This window comes from Podarcis tiliguerta, assembly GCF_965153285.1.
Source record: "Podarcis tiliguerta genome assembly, chromosome: 12".
In the NCBI taxonomy this organism is placed as follows: Eukaryota; Metazoa; Chordata; class Lepidosauria; order Squamata; family Lacertidae; genus Podarcis; species Podarcis tiliguerta.
The window spans coordinates 611,880-635,203 of record NC_139545.1 but is presented as its reverse complement, the minus strand read 5'-3'; the positions used below and the strand labels follow the sequence as shown (position 1 = coordinate 635,203).

Here is a 23,324-nt window from a genome sequence, read left to right as displayed (position 1 = left end):
ACGTGTCCAGAGGAGGGCAACCAAAATGGTCAAAGGCCTGGAAACGATGCCTTATGAGGAACGGCTAAGGGAGCTGGGCATGTTTAGCCTGGAGAAGAGGAGGTTAAGGGGGGATATGATAGCCATGTTCAAATATATAAAAGGATGTCACATAGAGGAGGGAGAAAGGTTGTTTTCTGCTGCTCCAGAGCAATGGATCCAAACGGACATGGAGCAATGGATCCAAACTACAAGAAAGAAGATTCCACCTAAACATTAGGAAGAACTTCCTGACAGTAAGAGCTGTTCGACAGTGGAATTTGCTGCCAAGGAGTGTGGTGGAGTCTCCTTCTTTGGAGGTCTTTAAGCAGAGGCTTGACAACCATATGTCAGGAGTGGTCTGATGTTTCCTGCTTGGCAGGGGGTTGGACTCGATGGCCCTTGTGGTCTCTTCCAACTCTGATTCTATGATTAAGCTGCCAAGTGAAAGCCCAAGTGAGATCTGCTGGAGCACGAACCTCTCAATGCGCTTTCTGCTGGCAGCTGCTTTGCCATCATTTCACTACTTCTCCTGAGCATTAATGAGAAAGTCTTCATTGAAAGTTTACTGCACTGTGCTACAAAATGTACTGACGAAGTATGTCACAACTTTTTAGCAATCTTATTGCTCCACAATGGATCTTTTGTGAATAGGGGCCCTTTCTGACCTCATCCTAGCAGGGCAGGAACTAGGATGATGCTGTAAGTCAGGATGTAGAACCTGGGATCCTCCTGATGTTGTTGGCCTATGGCTTTGTGATAGTCGACCTTTGGCTGTGTTGCCTGGGGCTGATGGCAGTTGGAGTTGGGCAGTCTCTGGAGAGCCATGAGTTCCCCATTTCTGGGAAACCGTCCCATTGGGAACCCTTCCCACGCAACTCAGGCATTTGACATTTTCGTCTCCGTGGCATGAGACAACTAGGTTGCTGCAGGTCCCACATAGCTGAGGGGGTGTCCTGGTTAGAAGGACCCTAAATATGCTGCTAAATAGCCTCAGATGTGCTTGGAGTTCTGGCAAGCATGCTGACTTGGGTAGGAGATGGGGGCCCCATCTCCTTGGGGTTGAGACCCCAAGTTCTGTCACTGACCCTGTGTAAGTTGCAGGCTTGCTGTAAATTTTTGGAATATAGCCAGAAGCATTGGATTCCTTGGGAGATGTTCTCTTTGGTCTTCCAGTATAGCTGTTTAATTGATAGTCATAGCCCAAGCCCTGCCTGCTCACCTTAGCTTAAAAAGGGATTCTGTCTCATAATCTCCTAAAGCTGCTCTGGAGGTTAGAGCTATCTGCGGGTTGCAAATATCAATGTGGCTCTCCTTGCCACCACTCCCCCCACTCCTTGCAGCATGTTCAGAGGCTTCCATAAGAGACCAGGGCTTGGCGGCTTGTGCTGCAGGATGGAGAAAGTGTGAAAATCCAGGAGTCTCTTGCAGTTTTGCCTCCTTTGTTACCTTTCCCCAACTGCTTCAGGAGTGGCAAGACACAGGGCTTGTGAGAGAGGCAGAGGGTTTGTGCCTGCCATTCTTTTTTATTCAAACATGGCTACAATAAAGGGGGAGGGAGCAGTGATTTCTTTCAAAGCCAGTGGTCTCCTTTGCCCACAACGTGGTGCCTAGAGAAAATCTGAGAGCCTCTTTGCTCCTCTTCCAGTCCTTGAGAGCCAGTGTGGTGTAGTGGTTAAGAGCGGTGGACTCGTAATCTGGTGAACTGGATTCGCATCTCCGCTCCTCGACCTGCAGCTGCTGGGTGACCTTGGGCCAGTCACACTTCTCTGATGTCTCTCAGCCCCACTCACCTCACAGAGTGTTTGTTGTGGGGGAGGAGGGGAAAGGAGATTGTGAGCCACTTTGAGACTCTTTACGGGGAGTGATAAAGCAGGATATCAAGTCCAAACTCCTCCTCCTCCTCTTCTTCCTCTTCCTCTGCGCTGCCCAAAGCGAAGCTGTGGTTTGGTTTGGTTTAGTGTTGTGTCTGAGTCCAGGGTTGGACTTTTTGTCCCCTGAACAAGCTGTGAGCTGTTAATGAAGAACAGACTCACAGCAGCTTGTGGTTTGTTGGGAGTGAGACGACCACAGCCCCAGGTTCCTACATGACCCTCTGCTCCATCACGGCTTAGCTCTTGGGAGTGTGGCAGCAACAGGATGGGAGAGTGAAGCAGCTGAGATTTTGCCTCCAGGTACCTGTGCACTTGCTTATCCTCACTAAGCCATAGTTTGGCCTGCTTCCATGTAACACTATGCCAATGTGAGAAAGTGAGCATGTATTCCTTGTTCAGAAAAATCTATCAACCTGGATGAAGTTATAGTTGTAGTTCTGGATGAAGTTATAGGTGTAGTTCTGAACCAGATAGTCTCTTGTTCAGATCTGTCAGCCTCAAGCTCATGAGGCAGCCTTACGCTCAGCACACACAGAGCCCGCCTGCAGGAGATCTACCTCCCAGGGGATTTTGCAGGGTTGATATAACGATCATTGAGACAATGTATCTGAAGCCCTATGCACCATCCAAAGGCACTGGAAATAATCAGTGTTTAATCTGCATTTTACACAAATATTTTTCCTAAAATGAAGAAGCCCCAAAGAGCAAACAAAGGTGTTTTTGTGCCCCCACTAAAGAAAAAAGAAGATGCCTTTTGTGTGTTGTTAAACTAGCATGTGGTGAAACCACGCTGCAAAATCCCAGGGCAACTTGATATTAAGTTTCAACCATGATGTGGTATTTTGAATCTTGGCTCAGTGAACTTAATGGGTGTCAGGGACTGGCTGGGTGGCAGCCGGTGGTCTAGGAGGCACCTGAGGGGAAGGGGACTTTGAGCCAGGGAGGAATAGAGGGAGGAGGAAGGGGAGAGGCTTGAGGGAGCCACAGACACTGAAAGAGAAGGAGCAGGGGAGGTTTCTCCTGCCTGCAATACAGTCCTGATTCAGCTCCTTCTCCTCCCCACTCTCAGTGCAGGAAAGAAGAGTCAAGAAAAGTTTAGAACAATTAAGAAAAGCTGAGTCACAGTGAAAAAGCACAGAGGGAGGTATAAATAAGGGGGAAGAGAGGACGGAACTTTAGCTTCTGCAACTGACTTGCTTAGCTGATGGATGTGCTGTGTCTCCTTGGTTACTGAGCAAAAAAGTTAATTACAGTGGTACCTCAGTTTTCAAATGTAATCAGTTCTGGAATACCGTTTGAGTTCTGAAACGTTCAAAAATCGAAAACTCAATACGGAAGCCGCGTGGCATGTTTGATTTCTGAGGCATGCTCGAAAACCGAAGCATTTACTTCTGGGTTTATGGCGTGCGAAAACCGAAATGTTTGTCAACGGAGACGTTCGAAAACTGAGGTACCACTGTACTGTGAAGCCATGCCTGTTTCTGCTTACAGACGGAAGGGCTTTTCTGGCAGCCTGGCAATAGGCAAACATATATTACACTGCAATTAGAATCATGCTAAACATCTTTAAAATATTTGCAGTTGTGTATGATAAAACAATGTTGTTGTTGTTTAGTCGTTCAGTCGTGTCCGACTCTTCGTGACCCCATGGACCAGAGCACGCCAGGCACTTCTGTCTTCCACTGCCACCCGCAGTTTGGTCAGATTCATGTTTGTAGCTTCGAGAACGCTGTCTAACCATCTCATCCTCTGTCGTCCCCTTCTCCTTGTGCCCTCCATCTTTCCCAACATCAGGGTCTTTTCCAGTGAGTCTTCTCTTCTCATGAGGTGGCCAAAGTATTGGAGCCTCAGCTTCACGATCTGTCCTTCCAGTGAGCACTCAGGGCTGATTTCCTTAAGAATGGATGCGTTTGATCTTCTTGCAGTCCATGGGACTCTCAAGAGTCTCCTCCAGCACCATAATTCAAAAGCGTCAATTCTTCGGCGATCAGCCTTCTTTATGGTCCAAGATAAAACAATAAACACATGTAAAATAAAAAAGAAACACCAAAAAGTGAATAACAGCCCCAAATTAAAAAAATTGTCCAGTAGCACCCTAGAGACCAACTAAGCTTTTGTGTGCATTATGGGATAGCCACTCGCAGCCTCTCCTGGGCAAGGGGAGCCTTCATCCCCCTGCCCGGGAGAGGCTGCCCGCGGCTAAGGCTCCCCCAAGAGCCGCGCTCCCTTTAAAGAGCCGTGGAGTGTGCGGCCCTGCTCCCTCCTCGGGAAAAAGCCCCACGCTCCATGCGGCTTTTTAAAGGGAGCGCTGAGCAGAGCCTCCTGTCTGCATTCGCTCCATAAGATGCACACACATTTCCCCTTACTTTTTAGGAGGGGAAAAGTGCAGCTTATAGAGCGAAAAATACGGTAATCTTAGGATCCAAGCAATTGCCCTAAATGTGCAGAACATTTGTTCAGTTTAGGTGTAGTGTGGTGTGGTGCAATAGGTGAGTGTGGATCAGGTTTTAATCAGCTACTCTGAAGGGGGCGGAAGCTGGATTTAGATGTCCCCTTCTCCCCACTAAATGTCTTCACAGTGAGGTGGCAGTTTATTTGACCCCTAAATGCAGTTCTCTATGTGGGTACAGTTAGCTTGGGAGCATTTTAAATTTTTTTTAATACAAGCCTAATTACAACCTGCTGTGTAAAATAGTAGTTAAAGCAGCCAAATTCTTGATAGGCAGATGTGTGAGTCCAGCTGCCTTTATGCGAAGACAAAGTTGGCTCTCTAATATTCTAGAAACCTTCAGCTAAGATGGAGTGGAACTAGGCTTTATTTCACCCGGGTCAAAAACCCACAGTGACAGCCCTCTGGAGGCTTCACCCGGGGCTAAGGAAATGTCCTTCCTTAACCCTTTAGTGTTCTTTTGCTATTTTAGTCAAAATTTCATTCTCCATCTTAATACAACACTTAATACCAGTGTTTACCATAGTGTCAAATAGAACGCTAAGAGTATTGGCATATAAGGATTTTCTGATTTGTAAGAATAAATAAGCGATCATTATAATTGTCAGGGTCCTTGTCGCAGAGAAATGGAAGACACATTAAACAACTTAAAGATTCTGAATGTCTTAAGCCCGAGAGGATTGCATATTCCGAATTGTGACAAGAAGGGATTCTACAAGAAAAAACAGGTGAGTGAAATTTCTCAGCCATTTATGTTTTTCCTTCCTTCATCTGTTATAGTCAGTAATTCCAGTAAAATATCACTGAACAACAAATAATTAATCTTCAACCCATGCCATTTTTATCAAATACAGCAGTTTGGGGCACCTGCTGGCATGGCTCCAATGCTTCTTGTCAGATGCAATTGATGTCAATAACAACAGATCAAATTGGAGAAACCTCTGCCAAGTCACAGATGAGCTTGACGCTGGCCCTAGTTTCCAGTACCTTTCGTTGCAAAAAAGAAGCAGCTCTCTGAAAAAGAAGGGGATGGACAGCAAAATGAGCATATGGCTGTAATAGATCAATGCTTTGAATAGTAATTAGCTGCTTGAGGGTTCCTAGAAAAATTGAGTTGGGTCATGTTACAGACAACAACCTGAGCAACTTTACATATGTATCCTTTACACGCTGCTGAGGATTGCTTCCAAAATCTAGGTCATGTGATCAAGAAGTGATATGCACTCAGAACATTTACTTCTAAGTAATGCTGGCATCTCAGGCAGTCTGGATTTTGGGCACCTGCCTCATGAGATTATGACCTTTCTTGGCAATTGCAGACCACCAGACCTACCCACACCTTGGTTAGTTCAGACATAAACATGCACCACCAAAGAGCCCACCTTGCAGACTTTGTGTCTTGTTTTCTCTTTCAGTTTTGCACTTTTGCCTCTTTTTCTCTGTATGCATGCTGACCCTCACTTACTTGAATTAGGATAGTGCAGAATTTTCATTTAATCAGAGCTGTGTTGCAATACCTGAAGGTGCCTTTTGTCCCATATTAACATACCTATTTGTTAAGATCTGCCTGAGAGGCTCTCTCAGATTGAAGTGCTTGAGTGACTGCACACAGAGTAAAGCTACCCTTCATTTATACTGGCACCAAACTATTGAGGGTTTTACAGTGGTACCTTGGTTTAAGAACATAATTCGTTCTGGAGGTCTGTTCTTAACCTGAAACTGTTCTTAACCTGAAGCACCACTTTTGCTAATGGGGCCTCCTGCGCCGCTGCTGCACAATTTCTGTTCTCATCCTGAAGCAAAGTTCTTAATCCGAGGTACTATTTCTGGGTTAGCGGAGTCTGTAACCTGAAGCGTCTGTAACCTGAAGCGTATGTAACCCGAGGTACCACTGTACCTTGAATTTGACCCAATAACAAACTGAAGCTATTGAGGATCTTTGAGGAGGAGTGTAATATACTGAATTTTACTTCTGTCGGCAATCACAGAATCATAAAATCCGCATTGGGGGTCATCTAGTCCAACCCCCTGCAATGTATGAATCTCAGCTAAAGCATCCATGACAGGTGGGCATCAAACCTCTGCTTACAAACATCCAAGGAAGGAGAGTCTACCACCTCTCATGGGAGTTTGTTCCACTGCCGAACAGCTCTTACTGTCAGAAAGTTTTCCCAAATGTTTAGTAGAAATCTCTTTTCTTGTAAATTGCATCCTACTATCTAGAGCAGGAGAAAACAAGCATGCTCCCTCTTCCATGTGATAGCCCTTAAGATATTTGAAAATGGCTATACTATCTCCTCTCAGTCTCCTCTTCCAGGCTAAACATACCCAACTCCCTTAACCATTCCTCATAAGACTTAGTTTCTAGACCCTTGATCATCTTGGTCACCTTTCCTTTGCACATGTTCCAGCTTGCCAATAACCTTCTTAAATAGTGGTGTCCAGAACTGGACACAGTATTCCAGGTGTGGTCTGATCAAGGCAGAATATAGCAGGACTGTGATTTCCCTCAATCTGGATACAAGACTTGTACTGCTGTAGCCTAGTTGTCCCCAATCTTATATCTGTGCAACTGGTTATTCCTTCCTAAGTGTAGAACCTTAAATTTATCTCTATTAAAATTCATTTTGTTCAATCTGTTAAAGTATCTTCAATCTCAATTCTGTTTTCTGTGGCATTAGCTACCCCTCCCAGTTTGGTGTCGTTTGCAAATTAATTATTATTATTATTATTATTATTATTATTATTATTTATTTGTACCCTGCCCATCTGGCTGGGCCTCCCCAGCCACTCTGGGCGGCTTCCATAGAAACAAAAAATACAGTAAAATATCACAGATTAAAAACTTCCCTGAACAGGGCTGCCTTAAGATGTCTTCTAAATGTCAGGTAGTTATTTATCGCTTTGACATCTGATGGGAGGGCGTTCCACAGGGCGGGCGCCACTACCGAGAAGGCCCTCTGCCTGGTTCCCTGTAGCTTTGCTTCTCGCAATGAGGGAACTGCCAGAAGGCCCTCGGCGCTGGACCTCAGCGTCTGGGCAGAACGATGTGGGTGGAGACGCTCCTTCAGGTATACTGGGCCGAAGCCGTTTAGGGCTTTAAAGGTCAACACCAGCACTTTGAATTGTGCTCGGAAACGTACTGGGAGCACCTGCTCAATTTCTTCATCCAAGTCATTTATAAAATTGGATGAGCACCTTCTCAATTTCTTCATCCAAGTCATTTATAAAGATGTTGAGCAGCTATGCACCCAGGACATAACCCTTCAACACTCCACTTGTCACTTTTTTCCAGGATGGTGAGGAAACATTAGTAAGCACTCTTTGGATTTGGTCTGCCAGCCAGCTGCAAATCCACCTAATGGTTATCTCTTCCAGCTCACGTTACCAACTTCTCTGAAAGTGCATCATGGGGAACTTTGTCAAAAGCCTTACTGAAATAAAATACACTACATCCACTGCCTGCTCCTGATCCATCAAGCTTATAACTCCTTCAAAAAAAGAAAAGAGGTTCACGATTGGAATGTAAAAATGGAGGGATACAATCTATTTCAGAGAAACAGACCAGACAAGAAAGGAGGAGGAGTGGCGTTATATGTCAGGGATGTGTATACCTGTGAAGAGATCCAAGATTTAGAACCTCAAAGCCAAAGTGAGAGCATTTGGGTCAAAATTAAGGGAGAGAAGAATAACAGTGACCTCATTGTGGGAGTTTACTATAGATCCCCAAGCCAAACGGAGGACATAGATGATGCCTTCCTGGAACAGATGGCCAAGCATGCAAAAGGAAGGGAGATAGTAGTAATGGGGGACTTCAATTACCCGGATATTTGTTGGATGTCAAACTCAGCCAAGAGCATAAGGTCAAACAGATTCCTCACTGGCCTTGCAGACAACTTCATTGTCCAGAAAGTGGGAGAAGCAACAAGAGGAACAGCCATTTTACATCTGGTCCTAACCAATGTTGATGACCTGGTTAATGGGGTAGAAGTGGAAGGATCATTAGGTGCAAGTGATCATGCTCTTCTGAAGTTTACTATACAACGGAAAGGAGCAGCCAAGCATACTAGGACTCAATTTCTTGACTTTAAGAAAGCCGACTTCATAAAACTTAGGGAAGTGCTGGGTGAGATCCCATGGACAGGAATACTAAAAGGAAAGGGAGTTCATGATGGCTGGGAGTTTGTTAAGAGGGAGATAGTAAAAGCACAACTTCAGGCAATACCAATGAGACGGAAACATGGAAGGTGCCTAAAGAAGCCAGGGTGGCTATCTAAAGAACTTTTAACTGAGTTAAGATTAAAAAAGGATGTGTACAAAAAATGGAAAAGGGGGAAACCACCAAAGAGGAATTCAAACAAATAGCCAGCACGTGTAGACACAAAGTCAGAAAAGCTAAAGCACAGAATGAACTTAGGCTTGCTAGAGAGGTTAAAAGCAACAAAAAAGGCTTTTATGGGTATGTTCGTAGCAAAAGGAAGAACAAAGAAACAGTGGGGTCACTCAGAGGAGAAGATGGTGAAATGCAAACAGGGGACACAGAAAGGGCTGAACTCCTCAATGCCTTCTTTGCCTCAGTCTTCTCCGATAAAGAAAACAATGCCCGACCTGAAGAATTTGGAGCAAATGATTCAGCAGAGAAAACACAGCCCAGAATAACTAAGGAGATAGTACAAGAATACTTGGCTAGTTTAGATGTATTCAAGTCTCCAGGGCCAGATGAACTGCATCCAAGAGTATTAAAAGAACTGGCAGATGTGATCTCAGAACCACTGGCAATCATCTTTGAGAATTCCTGGAGAACAGGCGAAGTCCCAGCAGACTGGAGGAGGGCAAATGTTGTCCCTATTTTCAAAAAGGGGAAAAGAGAGGACCCAAATAATTACCACCCAGTCAGTCTGACATCAATACCAGGGAAGATTCTGGAGCAGATCATCAAGCAAACAATCTGTGAGCACCTAGAAAGGAACGCTGTGATCACCAATAATCAGCATGGATTTCTGAAAAATAAGTCATGTCAGACGAACCTGATCTCATTTTTTGACAGGATTACAAGCCTGGTAGATGAAGGGAATGCAGTGGATGTAGCCTACCTTGATTTCAGCAAGGCATTTGACAAGGTGCCCCATGATTTTCTTGTAAAGAAGCTGGTAAAATGCGGTCTTGACTATGCTACCACTCAGTGGATTTGTAACTGGCTGGCTGACCGGACCCAAAGGGTGCTCATCAATGGTTCCTCTTCATCCTGGAGAAGAGTGACTAGTGGGGTGCCACAGGGTTCTGTCTTGGGCCCGGTCTTATTCAACATCTTTATCAACGACTTGGATGATGGACTCAAGGGCATCCTGATCAAATTTGCAGATGACACCAAACTGGGAGGGGTGGTTAACACCCCAGAGGACAGGATCACACTTCAAAACGACCTTGACAGATTAGAGAACTGGGCCAAAACAAACAAGATGAATTTTAACAGGGAGAAATGTAAAGTATTGCACTTGGGCAAAAAAAATGAGAGGCACAAATACAAGATGGGTGACACCTGGCTTGAGAGCAGTACATGTGAAAAGGATCTAGGAGTCTTGGTTGACCACAAACTTGACATGAGCCAACAGTGTGACGCGGCAGCTAAAAAAGCCAATGCAATTCTGGGCTGCATCAATAGGAGTATAGCATCTAGATCAAGGGAAGTTATAGTGCCACTGTATTCTGCTCTGGTCAGACCTCACCTGGAGTACTGTGTCCAGTTCTGGGCACCACAGTTCAAGAAGGACACTGACAAACTGGAACGTGTCCAGAGAAGGGCAACCAAAATGGTCAAAGGCCTGGAAACGATGCCTTATGAGGAACGGCTAAGGGAGCTGGGCATGTTTAGCCTGGAGAAGAGGAGGTTAAGGGGGGATATGATAGCCATGTTCAAATATATAAAAGGATGTCACATAGAGGAGGGAGAAAGGTTGTTTTCTGCTGCTCCAGAGAAGCGGACACGGAGCAATGGATCCAAACTACAAGAAAGAAGATTCCACCTAAACATTAGGAAGAACTTCCTGACAGTAAGAGCTGTTCGACAGTGGAATTTGCTGCCAAGGAGTGTGGTGGAGTCTCCTTCTTTGGAGGTCTCTAAGCAGAGGCTTGACAACCATATGTCAGGAGTGCTCTGATGGTGTTTCCTGCTTGGCAGGGGGTTGGACTCGATGGCCCTTGTGGTCTCTTCCAACTCTATGATTCTATGATTCTACGTGGCTTGATTTATTTTTGAGAAACCCACGCTGGGTCTTGGTAATCACAGCATCCTTTTGTAGGCACTTTCGTTTAATAATCTGCCCTTTCCTGGTAGCTGACCTAGCTGACCAGTCTAGGTCTCTCTCCCCCCCCCCCCCCCCGATTTGGAGATGGAGACAACATTTGCCCACCTTCATTCCACAGGGACCTCACCTGTTCTCCAAGAATTCTCAAATATTAGACAGAAGCTCTGAGATTATATCCGCAAGCTCCTTTAGTACCCTTTAAATATTGGAACAGCTGAAGTCTGTCATGACTAATATATCTCTCCTATTTGAATGTTTGATGATCTGATCTAGGAAGACATCGTCCAAGTTTTCAGTCTTGCTTCAAGGTCTATGGCAGGCAGACACAGTTAGGTCACTGTTGTTTCCCTTTCCTATAGTTTTTTACCCAGATACTCTCAATCTGTCTTCCATGCTCCAAGTCATAGATCTCTTCACAAGTTGTATACATCATTTGTATATAATGCTACTCCTTCCTTCCTGTTTGGTAAATCCTTTTTGAAATAGGTTAAACCACTCAATTTCTACATTCCAGTCATGACTCTCATACCAGATTTCAGTAATGCCTATTAGGTCATATTCATCATCCTGTATTAAGAGCTCAAATTTGTCCTGCTTATTTCCTTTACACTGTGCATTAGTATAGAAATAACTGAAAGCACAAGTTATTCCCTCCAACTGCTAGCTCCTTGTGGTTTTCTGCAGGTTTCTGTAGGATGATCTCAGTTTCCTGTGCATCAGTGAAACCATTATCCCCAGTACCAGGTGTTCCCCTGTTGTCGTGCTGCAGCATTCTGGACCAAGCTGAAGGGTTGCAGTAATTCAGTCTTGAAGTTACCAATGCTTGGACCATTGTGGTCAAGCTATTCTTCTCCAGCAGACTAGGTCTTTCCCCTAAAAAATAATGTCAAAAATTAGGGGGCGTCTTATACATGGGGCCATCTCCCCCCATTTTCTTAAATCTGAGTCCCCCAAAATAGGGGGCATCTTATACATCTGGGCATCTTATAGATGGGAAAATATGGTACTTTGTGATGTGTGACACAGTGATGTCCCAAATCCCTAACCTGTTTTCAGTGTCAAGGTCAGTTCTGAAACGTGTCAGGCAACCATTAGAGAATGAGAATTTTATATCATGATTTCCAAGTTAGGATACATGGCTTCATGACAGGTGATTCCTAATACCTCCTGTTTTTAGAAATGTAAGTGCTTAAAGCTGATATTGCACGAGGCTTCCTTGCTATTTTGCATGACGCATTGCATTTTAAAAGATAGTTTTGCCACATGAACCGCCGTCTTTCCCATGAATGGCTTCCCAGGCCACACCTCCTGCTTCCAGTTGCCATTTTGCAGCAATGATGCAAATGTGCGATGTCTGCTGTGCTTTCATTAGAAAATATTATTAGTAAAGCATTCTCTGTATGTTTTAGTTGGCCTTTTATGTGGCTTGGGAGTTGGAAATGAAGAAAGTCAACATCAAGCGACCAGCCAACCTGCTGTACCTTCCAAAGAGTACACAGACTTCTATGTTAAAGAACTGCTTCCCCATATGTTGCTCATATGGCTCCGTATTGACTTTCTCTCTGTGTGTGACATCTTTAAAGGCAGTTTCAATCGTCCAAGGCATAAATGCATTTGTGGGGCCTTGATTTCACTTTTCTTCATTGTCCAAGTAGGAGGAGTGCAACACTTGCTTTATATTTACCCCTACAGCTTATCTTGAACAGCTGAGGATTTTCCTCCATTTATATTTGGGGCTGTAGTTCAGGTTTCAAGTACTTAATCTAGATCTTGTTCCTTTTACAGTAACCATGTTCTCCCCTAGCTCTGCTATCTTCTTACAGTAGACCAATATTAGGGCCAGAAACAGATTCTAATAACTGCTGACTTTTAGATTTTCTGAGAAAGCAGTCTTTATTACCAGGCGCAATCTGCCTTAATCACTCTGGGGAGAGAAGTCTGGGCTTCCACTTAAAACATCTTAATCTCCCCCCTCCCTTTTTTTTTTTGTTTCACATCCATCCTGAAGAGTTTTCTTTAAATCAAAAGTGTTTGTGCTACTTTGTGAATTTTTGTTGGTCCTTGTAAAAAAATTGTTGTTGCTGTTTAGTCGTTTAGTCGTGTCCGACTCTTTGTGACCCCATGGACCAGATGTAAAAAATTAGAACCATATTTTCAGATAGTTCACATTGTCTTCTAATTCTTTACAATGGTCATGATATCATTTTGCAGGGTCTTCTTTCTGGCTTTTAGCAATTTGGAATTGTGCATTTAGCTTCTTTTTATCCAGAAATGAAGAAGCGGGGATGGGATTCCTGCTAGATAGGCAAGGGGCTCGCTCTCTTCGGGGCAGAGGGGACTGGAGAGGTTGGCAAGGAGCTTTCGAAGCCACATGCAAGTGAACTTGAAGATGCTCCTTTTCTGCAGTGGTAACTGATGCTGCGGAAGAGCTTCCACAGCTCACAAGCAGAGACCTTTTTAGTTGCATTTTAAACTAACATTTGACTGTTATAATTTTAATCTGGGCTGTAAACTATGCAGTTTATGTGGTTGCTAGGAAATTTTTGTTTAAAAAATAGTTTTTAATTTTTTATACATTATATTTTTAATATTGCTTTGGTCTTGTTTGTAAGCCACCCAAGAAATATTTCTGGATTGGTGGCCAGATACCACAACTTAACACTATGCAGGCATGCAGGTACCTCTTGATGGTAAAGCTCATGGGGTACGAGCTGTGTCCATATGCAGTAGGAGGTGCCCCAGGTGCCCAGGTGCTGACTGACTGACTGACACCCAGGAGGGTGACACCCATCCACCTTCCCTCGTCCCCTTAAAGCATGGCCAGGAGGCAAGGCAGACAATGGAGATCAGGGTCACAATTGTTGCCTTGCAAAACATATTTTTCCAGGGAAAGTCCTTTCAAAAAGAGGCAGATACACTCTTTACAGTGCAATCCTATGCATGTTTCTTTTAAGAAACAGTAAGTTCATCTGCGTCTACCCAGAAGTGAGTTCAGTGTGTTTAAAGTGCATATATATATCAGATGGTAGTCCTGGCCTCTATGCTGTCTACACTTCTCACCCTCTAAAACGCAACCTCCTAAAAGATAACAGCATTATTAACAATCTTTTTGCCCACTGCCACAACCAAGGCATAATAAATTAAGAAAAGTTGATCAAATTAATCAACAGTAAGCATAGCTTTTGCCACTTTGGGCTGTTGCCTGATTTATTACCAAGAACAATAACTGAGTACACGTTCCTGGAAATTGGTGCTCGCTGTCTCTCACAGCTATCGTTTGCAGTAACTTCAGACGCAGGCTCCATGCAGCAGCAGCTGATGCCTCGCTCCTTATTAGTTTGAACCTTGGATTTATTTCATGGGGTGGGCAGGGGTGGGGGTGGGCATTGAAATTCCAGCAGCTGTGCTGCTCCAGGAGGACTGTTTGCACTCCAGCACTATGGATATGTTCAGATGTCCCCTTGGGGCTCTGTCCTGTCAGACACAGAACATTTTAATTTTTTTTTTTGCACAGTCCTCTCCACTGCCAGCTTGGCCACCCCTCCCCCCAATTTCAGTTCATAATTCCTCTGGAGCAAGCGTTGTACTGTGTGTTGCTTCATGTCAGGGGGGAGTGTACATCTGTAGCTCTGCCAAAGTCGGGGGTAGAAAAACATTTCAAAAGGGGAGCTGTGGGAGAAAAGCGGCAGGTAGGGAAATGATGCAGCATGTAAAACAAACCAGCTTAGAAGGCTTTGTTCTTGCTCAACCTGTTCCTGGGATGTCCCACTTCAGACTGCAAGTAGGGATTTGTATGCTTACATTCCTTCATCTCCCTCCAACACTTCACATGACAAAAACTGTCAGGTAGAGGGCTACGGTAGAACCCTTCTCCCTGACATGCTAGTTTCCTGTGTGCAGGAAGTTGAATTATATTGTTACAGGCTTGGGGGTCCCTTCCAGACCAGGGAGCCTGTGAATGTAGGATTGTGAGAATCTGTGCGAGGGGAACATGCTGAACCAGTTGGCTGGCTTCTTTATAAGGCATTGACTGGCCTTGCTTGGCCCCTTCAGTGTTCTCATCAGCATCTCCCAGAGTGAGCCGTGTGGCTGTCGTGGCAACGAAGGGATGCTGCTCTCCCAGAAGGAGGTAGGCATTTCCTCACCTGCCCACCCTTCACCTGGCTAGATGCCAGGTCCCTCTAGGATGGGGAGCAATGAGCCAAGGAGTTTTGGTTAATGCTGGAAGTCAAAGACCAAGGGATGTGACTTCCTCTGTGCTGGACACAAAGCTGAATTGGGGGCTTCCCTAGAAATCTAATGGAGAAGCAAGACCCACTGAAGTGCTAAAAAGGTGCAAAGAAAACCACATACCCTAAAGACACCACTGGCTCCGCTGAGCTACGTTCCAAGGGAACAACCCCCTGGAGTCGGTCGCCACTTGAGCTTGGAGTGTGAGCAGCAGGACATTGGCCTTCAGGGCAGCCACACAGCAGTCAGAGGTTTCTATAGGCACATCTCCCAGGCGAGCAAGAGGCACCGTTGCAGTTTGAGGGGACTCTGAAAGAGAGGAGATTCCGACTAAACATCAGGAAGAACTTTCTGAGAGGAAGAGCTGTTTTGCATTGGAAAGGTCTCCCTTGGGAGGTTGCAAACTCTCCTTCCTTGGAGGTTTTTAAGCAGAGGTTGGATGGCCATCTGTCATGGATGCCTGAGTGGAGATTCTTGCATTGCAGGGGTCCCTTCCAGCTCTACAGGTTTGTCATTCTTTGTCGGTGAATCTGCCGAAAATTTAAGTATTCAAGCAATGAATACTTGTTAATCTTGCTTGCGTTAGACACTCTCTGCCCTAACCCTCTGCCCTAGCTGCTCATTCTCTGGTGGCAGAAAAACAGGCTCTCTAGTTTGCTCTTTGAGATCACATAGTTTCCTTCCTGATGTGTTGCCCTATGAGATGCACATCCACAGCAACATAATATTGTGATTATATGTAGCTGGCTGGAAGATTGCAGAAAGCCTTTGGAGCTGATGTACGCAAGTGGTTTCTTCTGTGCTCTGTCCCACCCTGACAATGCCCCTGTCCTTATTTTGGTGCCATGTAGTGGCTTTGCATGCCAGTGATCCACTATGGTCCATTAGGATATCAGTTGCTCCCACACACCCCTCACAAAACACTCACAAATGACAACAGTTATTGAAGAAGTTGTATTTAAACCCACTTGATCCAAAATTCACCTATGTAGCAAAGGGACAAATGAAGAAAAATGGTGACATCTTCTCCCCACCGGCACTCAGCCAATTGTTAACTCTGCCACAGGTTTTCCTCTCGTTCTGGGGCAGGGCTCCATTTCAGCACATAGGATTGTTGCATGCACAGAGTGCCAGCCGGCCAACCCCTTGAGGATCTCTCTGTAGGACAGCCAGCATTGTGCTATTCTAGCATGTGGCATGATGTTTGCTTTTCCTGCCTGAAGGTCTAAGAGAATACACCCTTTATTTTTCTGCTAGAATAAAGCTGTGTTAGTTCATATACTGTAATGATATAAACATGGATAAAGCAAACATTTGGGAGGCAGAGGAGTCTGCCCAGCACAATGTGCAGCTTTTTGATGAACACAAACCCTGGAAGGTTGTGGGTAATGCTGGCTCCATGACAGGAGGCTGCAGCCAGAGAAGGGAAAGAGGGACCTGCTGTTCCCAAACTGTCCTCACTGAGGGATTGTAGACCTAGCAGAAAGTAGGGGTTAAATAGCCCAAAGAGCTCAGCATGCAAATAAACCTCTTGTTTTGTGAGTATCTTCAGGACTTCTTGCAGTTGTCATAGTTCATGTGGATGAGTCTTGCCTCACAACTGAGGGGGAGGGCAGGGCAGCAGTCTCTGCAGGGAAGCTGGTCTCATTTGTGAAATGCATCACTAATTTGGGACACCAGCATATTTTTAAAAGCATCAGTTAGTTTGGTCTCCTTGTCATTCAGTTGCTAGGAGACACCCAGGGACTTTCCTCACTATGCTCCATCTGTGGCCTCATTGGATTTCTGCATGGACCTTTTCCTTCCCTTTTTTAAAAAAAGTACATGTAGTCACTTGGCTTAAAGTGCACTGCTGGTAAGACCCCAACACTTGCCTTGCCTAGAGGTATCTCTACAGATAAATTAGGCTGTGCAAATTTGTCACGAACCTTCATCCCGAGTCCTTTAAGCACCTAGCGGGGCTCCTGAGCAAGAGGCAGCCTACCTCCTTGCTTCTTCCCAGGCACCGTAATACAACTGGTGAAATGGTTGGTTTACCTACCTGTAATGGTTCTAGGGGTTGCTCGTGTGTAAATCGGCGCCACACCTGGGTGGGTTGCCTGAGGGAACCCTTTCTGTCTGTACAGCCACTCGCCCGTGGCTGTCTCAGTCGCTGGCAGAATCCGTCAGTGGGCGTTTCTTGAACTTTATTTTAAAATAAAATAAAGTTTATTTTAAAATAAACTTTAAAATAAGCCTTTATTTTATAAGCGGGGTTCCCTAAGGTTATCCCTTTAATTTGACTTCTTATATTTTTTTATTTAAGATTTCCAATACCAAAATAAATATTAGAGGAGATAAAGGGCAGCCTTGGCATGTACCTTTGTTAATTTGGCATTCCTTTATGATATTGCCATTAATGATTATTTTAGCTCACTGTTCAGCATATATAGCACTTATTCCTCTACAAAAAATTCTCCAAACCTCATTTCTTTCAATAATTCTTTCATTAATTTCCACGAGATATTATCAAACACTTTTTCAGCATCAACTAACATAATCACAGCAGGTTTATGTATTTTAAAGTCCAAGTATTCCAACACATGAATAACACATCTAAGATTTTCCTGCATGTGACGTCCAGGTAGAAATCCAGTCTGATCTCTAGGTATCAATTCTTGGAGAGTTGTTTTGACCCTGGAGGCTAAGACGTCTGCAAACATTTTGTAGTCATTGTTTAGAAGCGCAATATGATCGGTCTATAATTAGCTATGTTTGTTAAATCAACTTGTTTTGGGATAAGCATAATGTAACTTTCTTCCAGGGACGCAGGTGGTGCTGTGGGTTAAACCACAGAGCCTAGGACTTGCCGATCAGAAGGTCGGTGGTTCGAATCCCTGCGACAGGGTGAGCTCCCATTGCTCGGTCCGAGCTCCTGCCAACCTAGCAGTTCGAAAGTGCAAGTAGATAAATAGGGACCGCTCTGGCGGGAAGGTAAACGGTGTTTCTGTGTGCTGCTCTGGTTTGCCAGAAGCAGCTTAGTCATGCTGGCCACATGACCTGGAAGCTGTACGCTGGCTCCCTTGGCCAATAAAGCGAGATGAGCACCGCAACCCCAGAGTCGGTCACGACTGGACCTAATGGTCAGGGGTCCCTTTAGCTTTACCTTTAACTTTCTTCCATGTGTTTGGGAGAGTTCCATTCATCAATATAGCATTCATTAAATATTTTAGGGGAAGGAATAAAATTTCTTCCATTTTTTATAATAAATTGCTGGGAGCCTATCTGGGCCAGGAGTTTCCCCTATTTTTGATCTTTGTATTGCTTGTTGAACCTCTAGGGACATGATTGGTGAATTCAATGAAGTAATTTTATCCTCTGGGATCAACGATAATTTGCTTTCTTCTAGGTAATTTTTAATTTTATCTATTCCTTCTGGACCTTCTTTGTATAATTCTTTATAATATTTAACAAATTTATTATTAATTTCATTTTGGTCATCTATCCATTTGTCTTCTATTTTGATTTTGTTGATTATTCTTTCTCTAGCTGCCAAACCAAAAGTTTTCCAGACTTATTCCCAAATTCGAAATGTTTGTGATTCAACCATTTAATTTTCCATTCTAGCTCTTCATTTATCAGCATTGAGAATTGGGTTTGAAGAATTTTGATATTTTGTTTGATATTTTCATCATCTTGATGCTTAAATAATTCTCTTTCTTTTTTCTTCAGTTTCTCCCATACTTCAGGTTTTTTTCCTTCATTTTTCTTTTGTATGCATTCTGTTGGATGAAAAAACCCCTAACACTGCTTTGCTTGCTTCCCAGACAATTTTCACATTGGTTCCTTGATCGGTTCCTTAAATTCATTTCAAAATACTCTTTTGATGTTTGCTTGGCTTTCTGTAAAATCTTTTCATCTTTTAATAAGCTTTCATTCATGCGCCACCTCCTTAATTTCCTCTCTTTTCCTTTTAACAAAATTTCCACCAAACTGTGATCTGAGATGGTTCTGGGATGAATTTCAGCTTTTTTGACTTCACTCAACATGTTCTTAGTAATCCAGATTCCATCAGTTCTTCCTGCTGAGAAATTAGGATCAGAAAAGTGGGTGAACTCCTTTTCCATTGGGTGTTTAAACTTCCATGCATCATTCAGACAAATTAAATCTATTCATTGGAAGAAAGTGTTTGGTAATTTATTTCGTTTGCTATGGTTTTTTTTCTTCTGTCCTAATCCGGTTGGGTAACTCCATTAAAGTTGCCTAAAAGAATAATTTTGTCCTAGATAATCCATTATTTTTTCTTCCATTATTTCCTTCCTTTTTGTTTTCTTTAGAAGAGAAAAAGAGAGAGGATTGTTAGGTCCTGTGGCTTCTGTTCCCTCAAGGGCAGCTTCCTTCTAATGCAACGTGTCTGCCAGAGGGCAGGTAGCGCAGGCCGAAGATGCCCACTTTAGGCTGGGCTGTCAGAGTCCGTCAGCATTCCCCAGTGTGGAATAAGGGGGAACGGTGGTCTAACTTCATCTAATGCAGCGTCCTGTGTTCCCAGGTGAAGACTGGCAAAATTCATGCCATGCTCTCTAAATATAACGCTCCTGAACAAACTATGTCAATGCTAAAAAAAACATTTTTTTGGCAGTAAGGTGCTCTCTGAATCCTATGCCATAAAACCTTATCAACATTCAACACAGCCAGATGGGCAGGGTATAAATAAAACAATAATAATGATAATAATAATCAGTTAACATGTGGACAACAACTTCTACAATTTGGCAGAAGGAGGTTTGCCAAGCAACACACGATATGACAGTTCACAGATATTAAAGAGAGAGCTTTCTATCCCCACCTGAGATGCTTCCTAATATGTGTGCTCCAAACATAACCTTTGCTATTTTAAACTTGTAAAGGAGAGTTCAGGAAAATAGTCTTTCTTGCCCACCGTCTTTACTAAATTATTATTTCTGAGCAAACCTCTGCTTTTGCTGCTTGGATAAATCATCTCAGGGAATAATGCTTTCTCTAGAAATTATTATTTTTTATTTACAAAGACAGCCCTGTATATTAGGAAAGAGGCATGTAGGCCTTCAATATGAAGTGATAGCTCAGTTGCAGGGGATTATGTATCTGCTCATAAATGTCAGCTGCAAGCCTGGAATTCCTCTGGCAAGCAGATGCAACTAGAGTGGCTTCTGTTGCCACAATGTCTTGGCCAGGCATGTGCTCCCTTTGTGGCCTATAAAAAAATCGAGTGCCTTTCTTTCCCAAATAAAGGGTCCATATGCAACTCCCTTACTCATGAGGTTACCATAGACTCATTAAAGGTTGATGCAGCTCCATGGTGGTGGACAGCTGTAGTGTGTAATGTTACACACTAATGTGATTTATAAGGCTTCTTCACATTTTGGGGCTGCTATGAATAGCTTTTATGGTGTGATAATTAGAACCTTAACAGTCATTTGGCATTGGAAGTAAACTTTGATTGTATGCCTTCTATGTGGATCATCAAAATTCCACTCATTCCCAGCACTGGCAGCGCTGATAAGATGACAATGTACAACACAGGCTTTGAGTCTCAAACCACATGCTCAGGGGAAATTCTCTGACTTCCTTTGGGCTTGAGGATTCAAACCCTACAGCCCAGTCTTAAAATGCATGACTGTGCCTGTGGCCCCAGGGATCCTTCATCCTCATGCAATGTCCTCAGGGCAATATCCACCCAAACTTATAACACATTTAAGTTTTGCTGAATTCAAATGGAGCATTGATGACTATCACAAAACCTTTCCTACAGAGATCAGTGGGATTTAAAAGTGCATAGACTTGTCTGAATTGTGCCTTCATCATTAAGGTGCCCAGATAAATGGCTCCTCTTATGGGAAATGTGTTTATGCCAGCACACCACTAACAGTTCTCTACATCCTGCTTTATGAGCAGATTTTGCAAGTGGGACAAGTCTTAAGAGCATAGCTGCCAACATTTCCCTTTTTTTAAGGGAAATTCCCTTATTCCAAATAGGATTCCTCACAAGAAAATAGAAAAGTTGACAGCTATGCTTAAGAGTGAAGGCAGGCAAACCATTGAAAGAGTGCTGGAAGTAGTTAGATATTGCTGATGCCCTCCAGATGCATGCACATTTTTCTGACTTAGGGAAAACACCAAAGAGTTTTTCAAGGTTAACTGAACTGGGGAAAAGCAGAGCTTTGGTAGGAGCCCAAGGTGCCCCTCACCCAGTAACTCCTTCAGCTTTTTGAAATTGGCCGCCTTAAAGTCCAGAGTGCATGTCTGACTACTCTCAGCTTTCCCTTGCCTCTGTATCATGAAACTTCCTCCCAAGTTTCCAGGTACTTCCGCTTCATCTTTCAGTCCCGTCCCCCCCATTGTTGAGGACTTCTTGGTTCTTCCACCTTCTGGGAAATGAAATTGTCAGTGAGGCAATGGATGAATTTGTTGGACCTTACATTCTTGGCAGAGTTTGAGTTTCAACAGATCAGGGAAGTTGAAGCCTCTCATGACTACTATATCTCTCCTTTTTGAATGTTTGGTAATCTGCTCTCAGAAGGCATCATCCAAGTCTGCAGTCTGGCTTGGCGATCTATGGCAGACTCCCACAGTAAGGTCACTGCTGTTTCCCTCCTACAGTTTTGATCCATGTACTCTCGATCTGCCTTCCATGCTATACGTGAGGCATAATGCCACCAAAAACATTTGGCTTGATTGTTGCCACTAATCAAATCTCATCTTTTGTCTTGCAGTGTCGTCCATCCAGAGGCCGAAAAAGAGGATACTGCTGGTGTGTGGATAAATATGGGCAGCGACTCCCTGGATATGATGGGAAGGGGAAAGGAGATGTCCATTGCTACAATCTAGAAAGCAAATGAGGGATATCCACCACCTTCTGTGGAATCTGCGTGTGGCATTTTAACTATCAGTAGCCTTGGAATGACTGGGCTGCAGCATAGACTGCACTAGACTTGGGAGCTCAGAGTTTTGTCCCTTCTTATACTGCAGGGAGTCAGTCGCTGTGGTCTCTGCAGCTGCAACCTGCCACTGACACACTTCTGGCTTTCCATCTTGCCACACAAGGAGTTCTGAAATCCCAACTAAATCTGCACTATGGATACCCAGAAAAAATTTAAAGGGCTAAAAGGCACTTCAGAATGGATTCAGGGAGTCTCCACTGACTTTGTGTTTTTTTTGTGTTTTTTTTTAATTAACAGCCTGTGACCAATTTGATCCCGAAAGATAACTCTCCTTCTGTGTTGAAGAATTTATAGACTGTAAGCTTTGTAAAGATATTAAACATACTGGATAAGACCCAATCCAAGCTAAGCACTTTTTAAGTTGCCTGGATTTCAGTTGGGGAGTTAAGCATGAGCTCATTTTTATTCCAGTGAAATTACTTATAAGTAATATAGTGTGGAGTGGATCACACCCAAGGTTTCAAAGTAAAAGCATTTTTATTTTGTCTTTATACAGGTCTGATGAGAAACTTTTATCTTCACGGGTAAAATATTTTATTAAAAAGAAAGCTCAAAGAACTTTTTTTTAAAGAAACATGTTTCTACTTGGCTATTTTTTCTGTAAAATATACTGTATTATGAATATTCTGTTAGTCTGTATTTAATATAATTGTTTTTTTAATAAACTATTTAAATATAACATAAATGTTATACAATCATTATAGCATATGCTTTCAAATTCTCTTCCCCAGAATACTTTCCAAAGCCTGCATCTATATCTCCAAGATAAGTGTAGTATTCACCCTTTCGATATGTCATAAGTCCATGGAGCAAAAAATGGCAGGGGTTTTGAAAAGCAAGCAGGGAAGCTTATTTTAAGATGAGAGTTATATTTGCCATACTAAGAATATTATTTTGCATTAGGTATTCTATATGTCTAACTACAGTTCAGGAAAGGTGTTCACTCCTAAATTAACCTTATCTGGGCTAGTCTGATCAGCTCTATCCAAAGTGTTTATAAGATTGATTAAGCCATTAACTAGGCGGATTGGAAAAGGAGGATTTTAGTTACCTCAGAGACAGAGATGAAAATACATGTAAAAAGGTAAAGGGCCCCCTGACAGTTATGTCCAGTCGTGGACGACTCTGGAGTTGCAGCGCTCATCTTGCTTTACTGGGCGGCTTCCAACAGAATATTAAAATACAATAGTCTATTAAACATCAAAAGCTTCCTCAAACAGGGCTGCCTTCAGATGTCTTCTAAAAGTCTGGTAGTTTTTCTCTTTGACATCTGGTGGGAGGGCGTTCCACAGGGCGGGCGCCACTACCGAGAAGGCCCTCTGCGTGGTTCCCTGTAACTTTGCTTCTCGCAATGAGGGAACCGCCAGAAGGCCCTAGGTGCTGGACCTCAGTGTCTGGGCAGAACGATGGGGGTGGAGACGCTCCTTCAGCTATACTGGGCCAAGGCCGTTTAGGGCTTTATAGGTCAACACCAACATTTTGAATTGTG

General features: G+C 43.6%; 1 protein-coding gene across 2 annotated transcripts in view; it reads left to right on the top strand.

The window, feature by feature from the left end:
- Positions 1–22,533, top strand: part of IGFBP3 (insulin like growth factor binding protein 3) — a 33,776-nt gene extending 11,243 nt beyond the window's left edge. Inside the window, exons 3-4 of one of the 2 annotated variants that reach the window (XM_083407132.1) lie at positions 4,950–5,069; positions 21,608–22,533. In XM_083407132.1, coding sequence (XP_083263258.1) covers positions 4,950–5,069; positions 21,608–21,733 — 246 coding nt within the window. In that variant the 3' untranslated portion in view covers positions 21,734–22,533. Of the gene's footprint in view, positions 1–455; positions 3,493–4,949; positions 5,070–21,607 lie in introns of those variants that run through there. The other variant, XR_014503865.1, reaches the window with a different exon arrangement.
- The last annotated feature ends 791 nt before the right edge of the window (positions 22,534–23,324 follow it).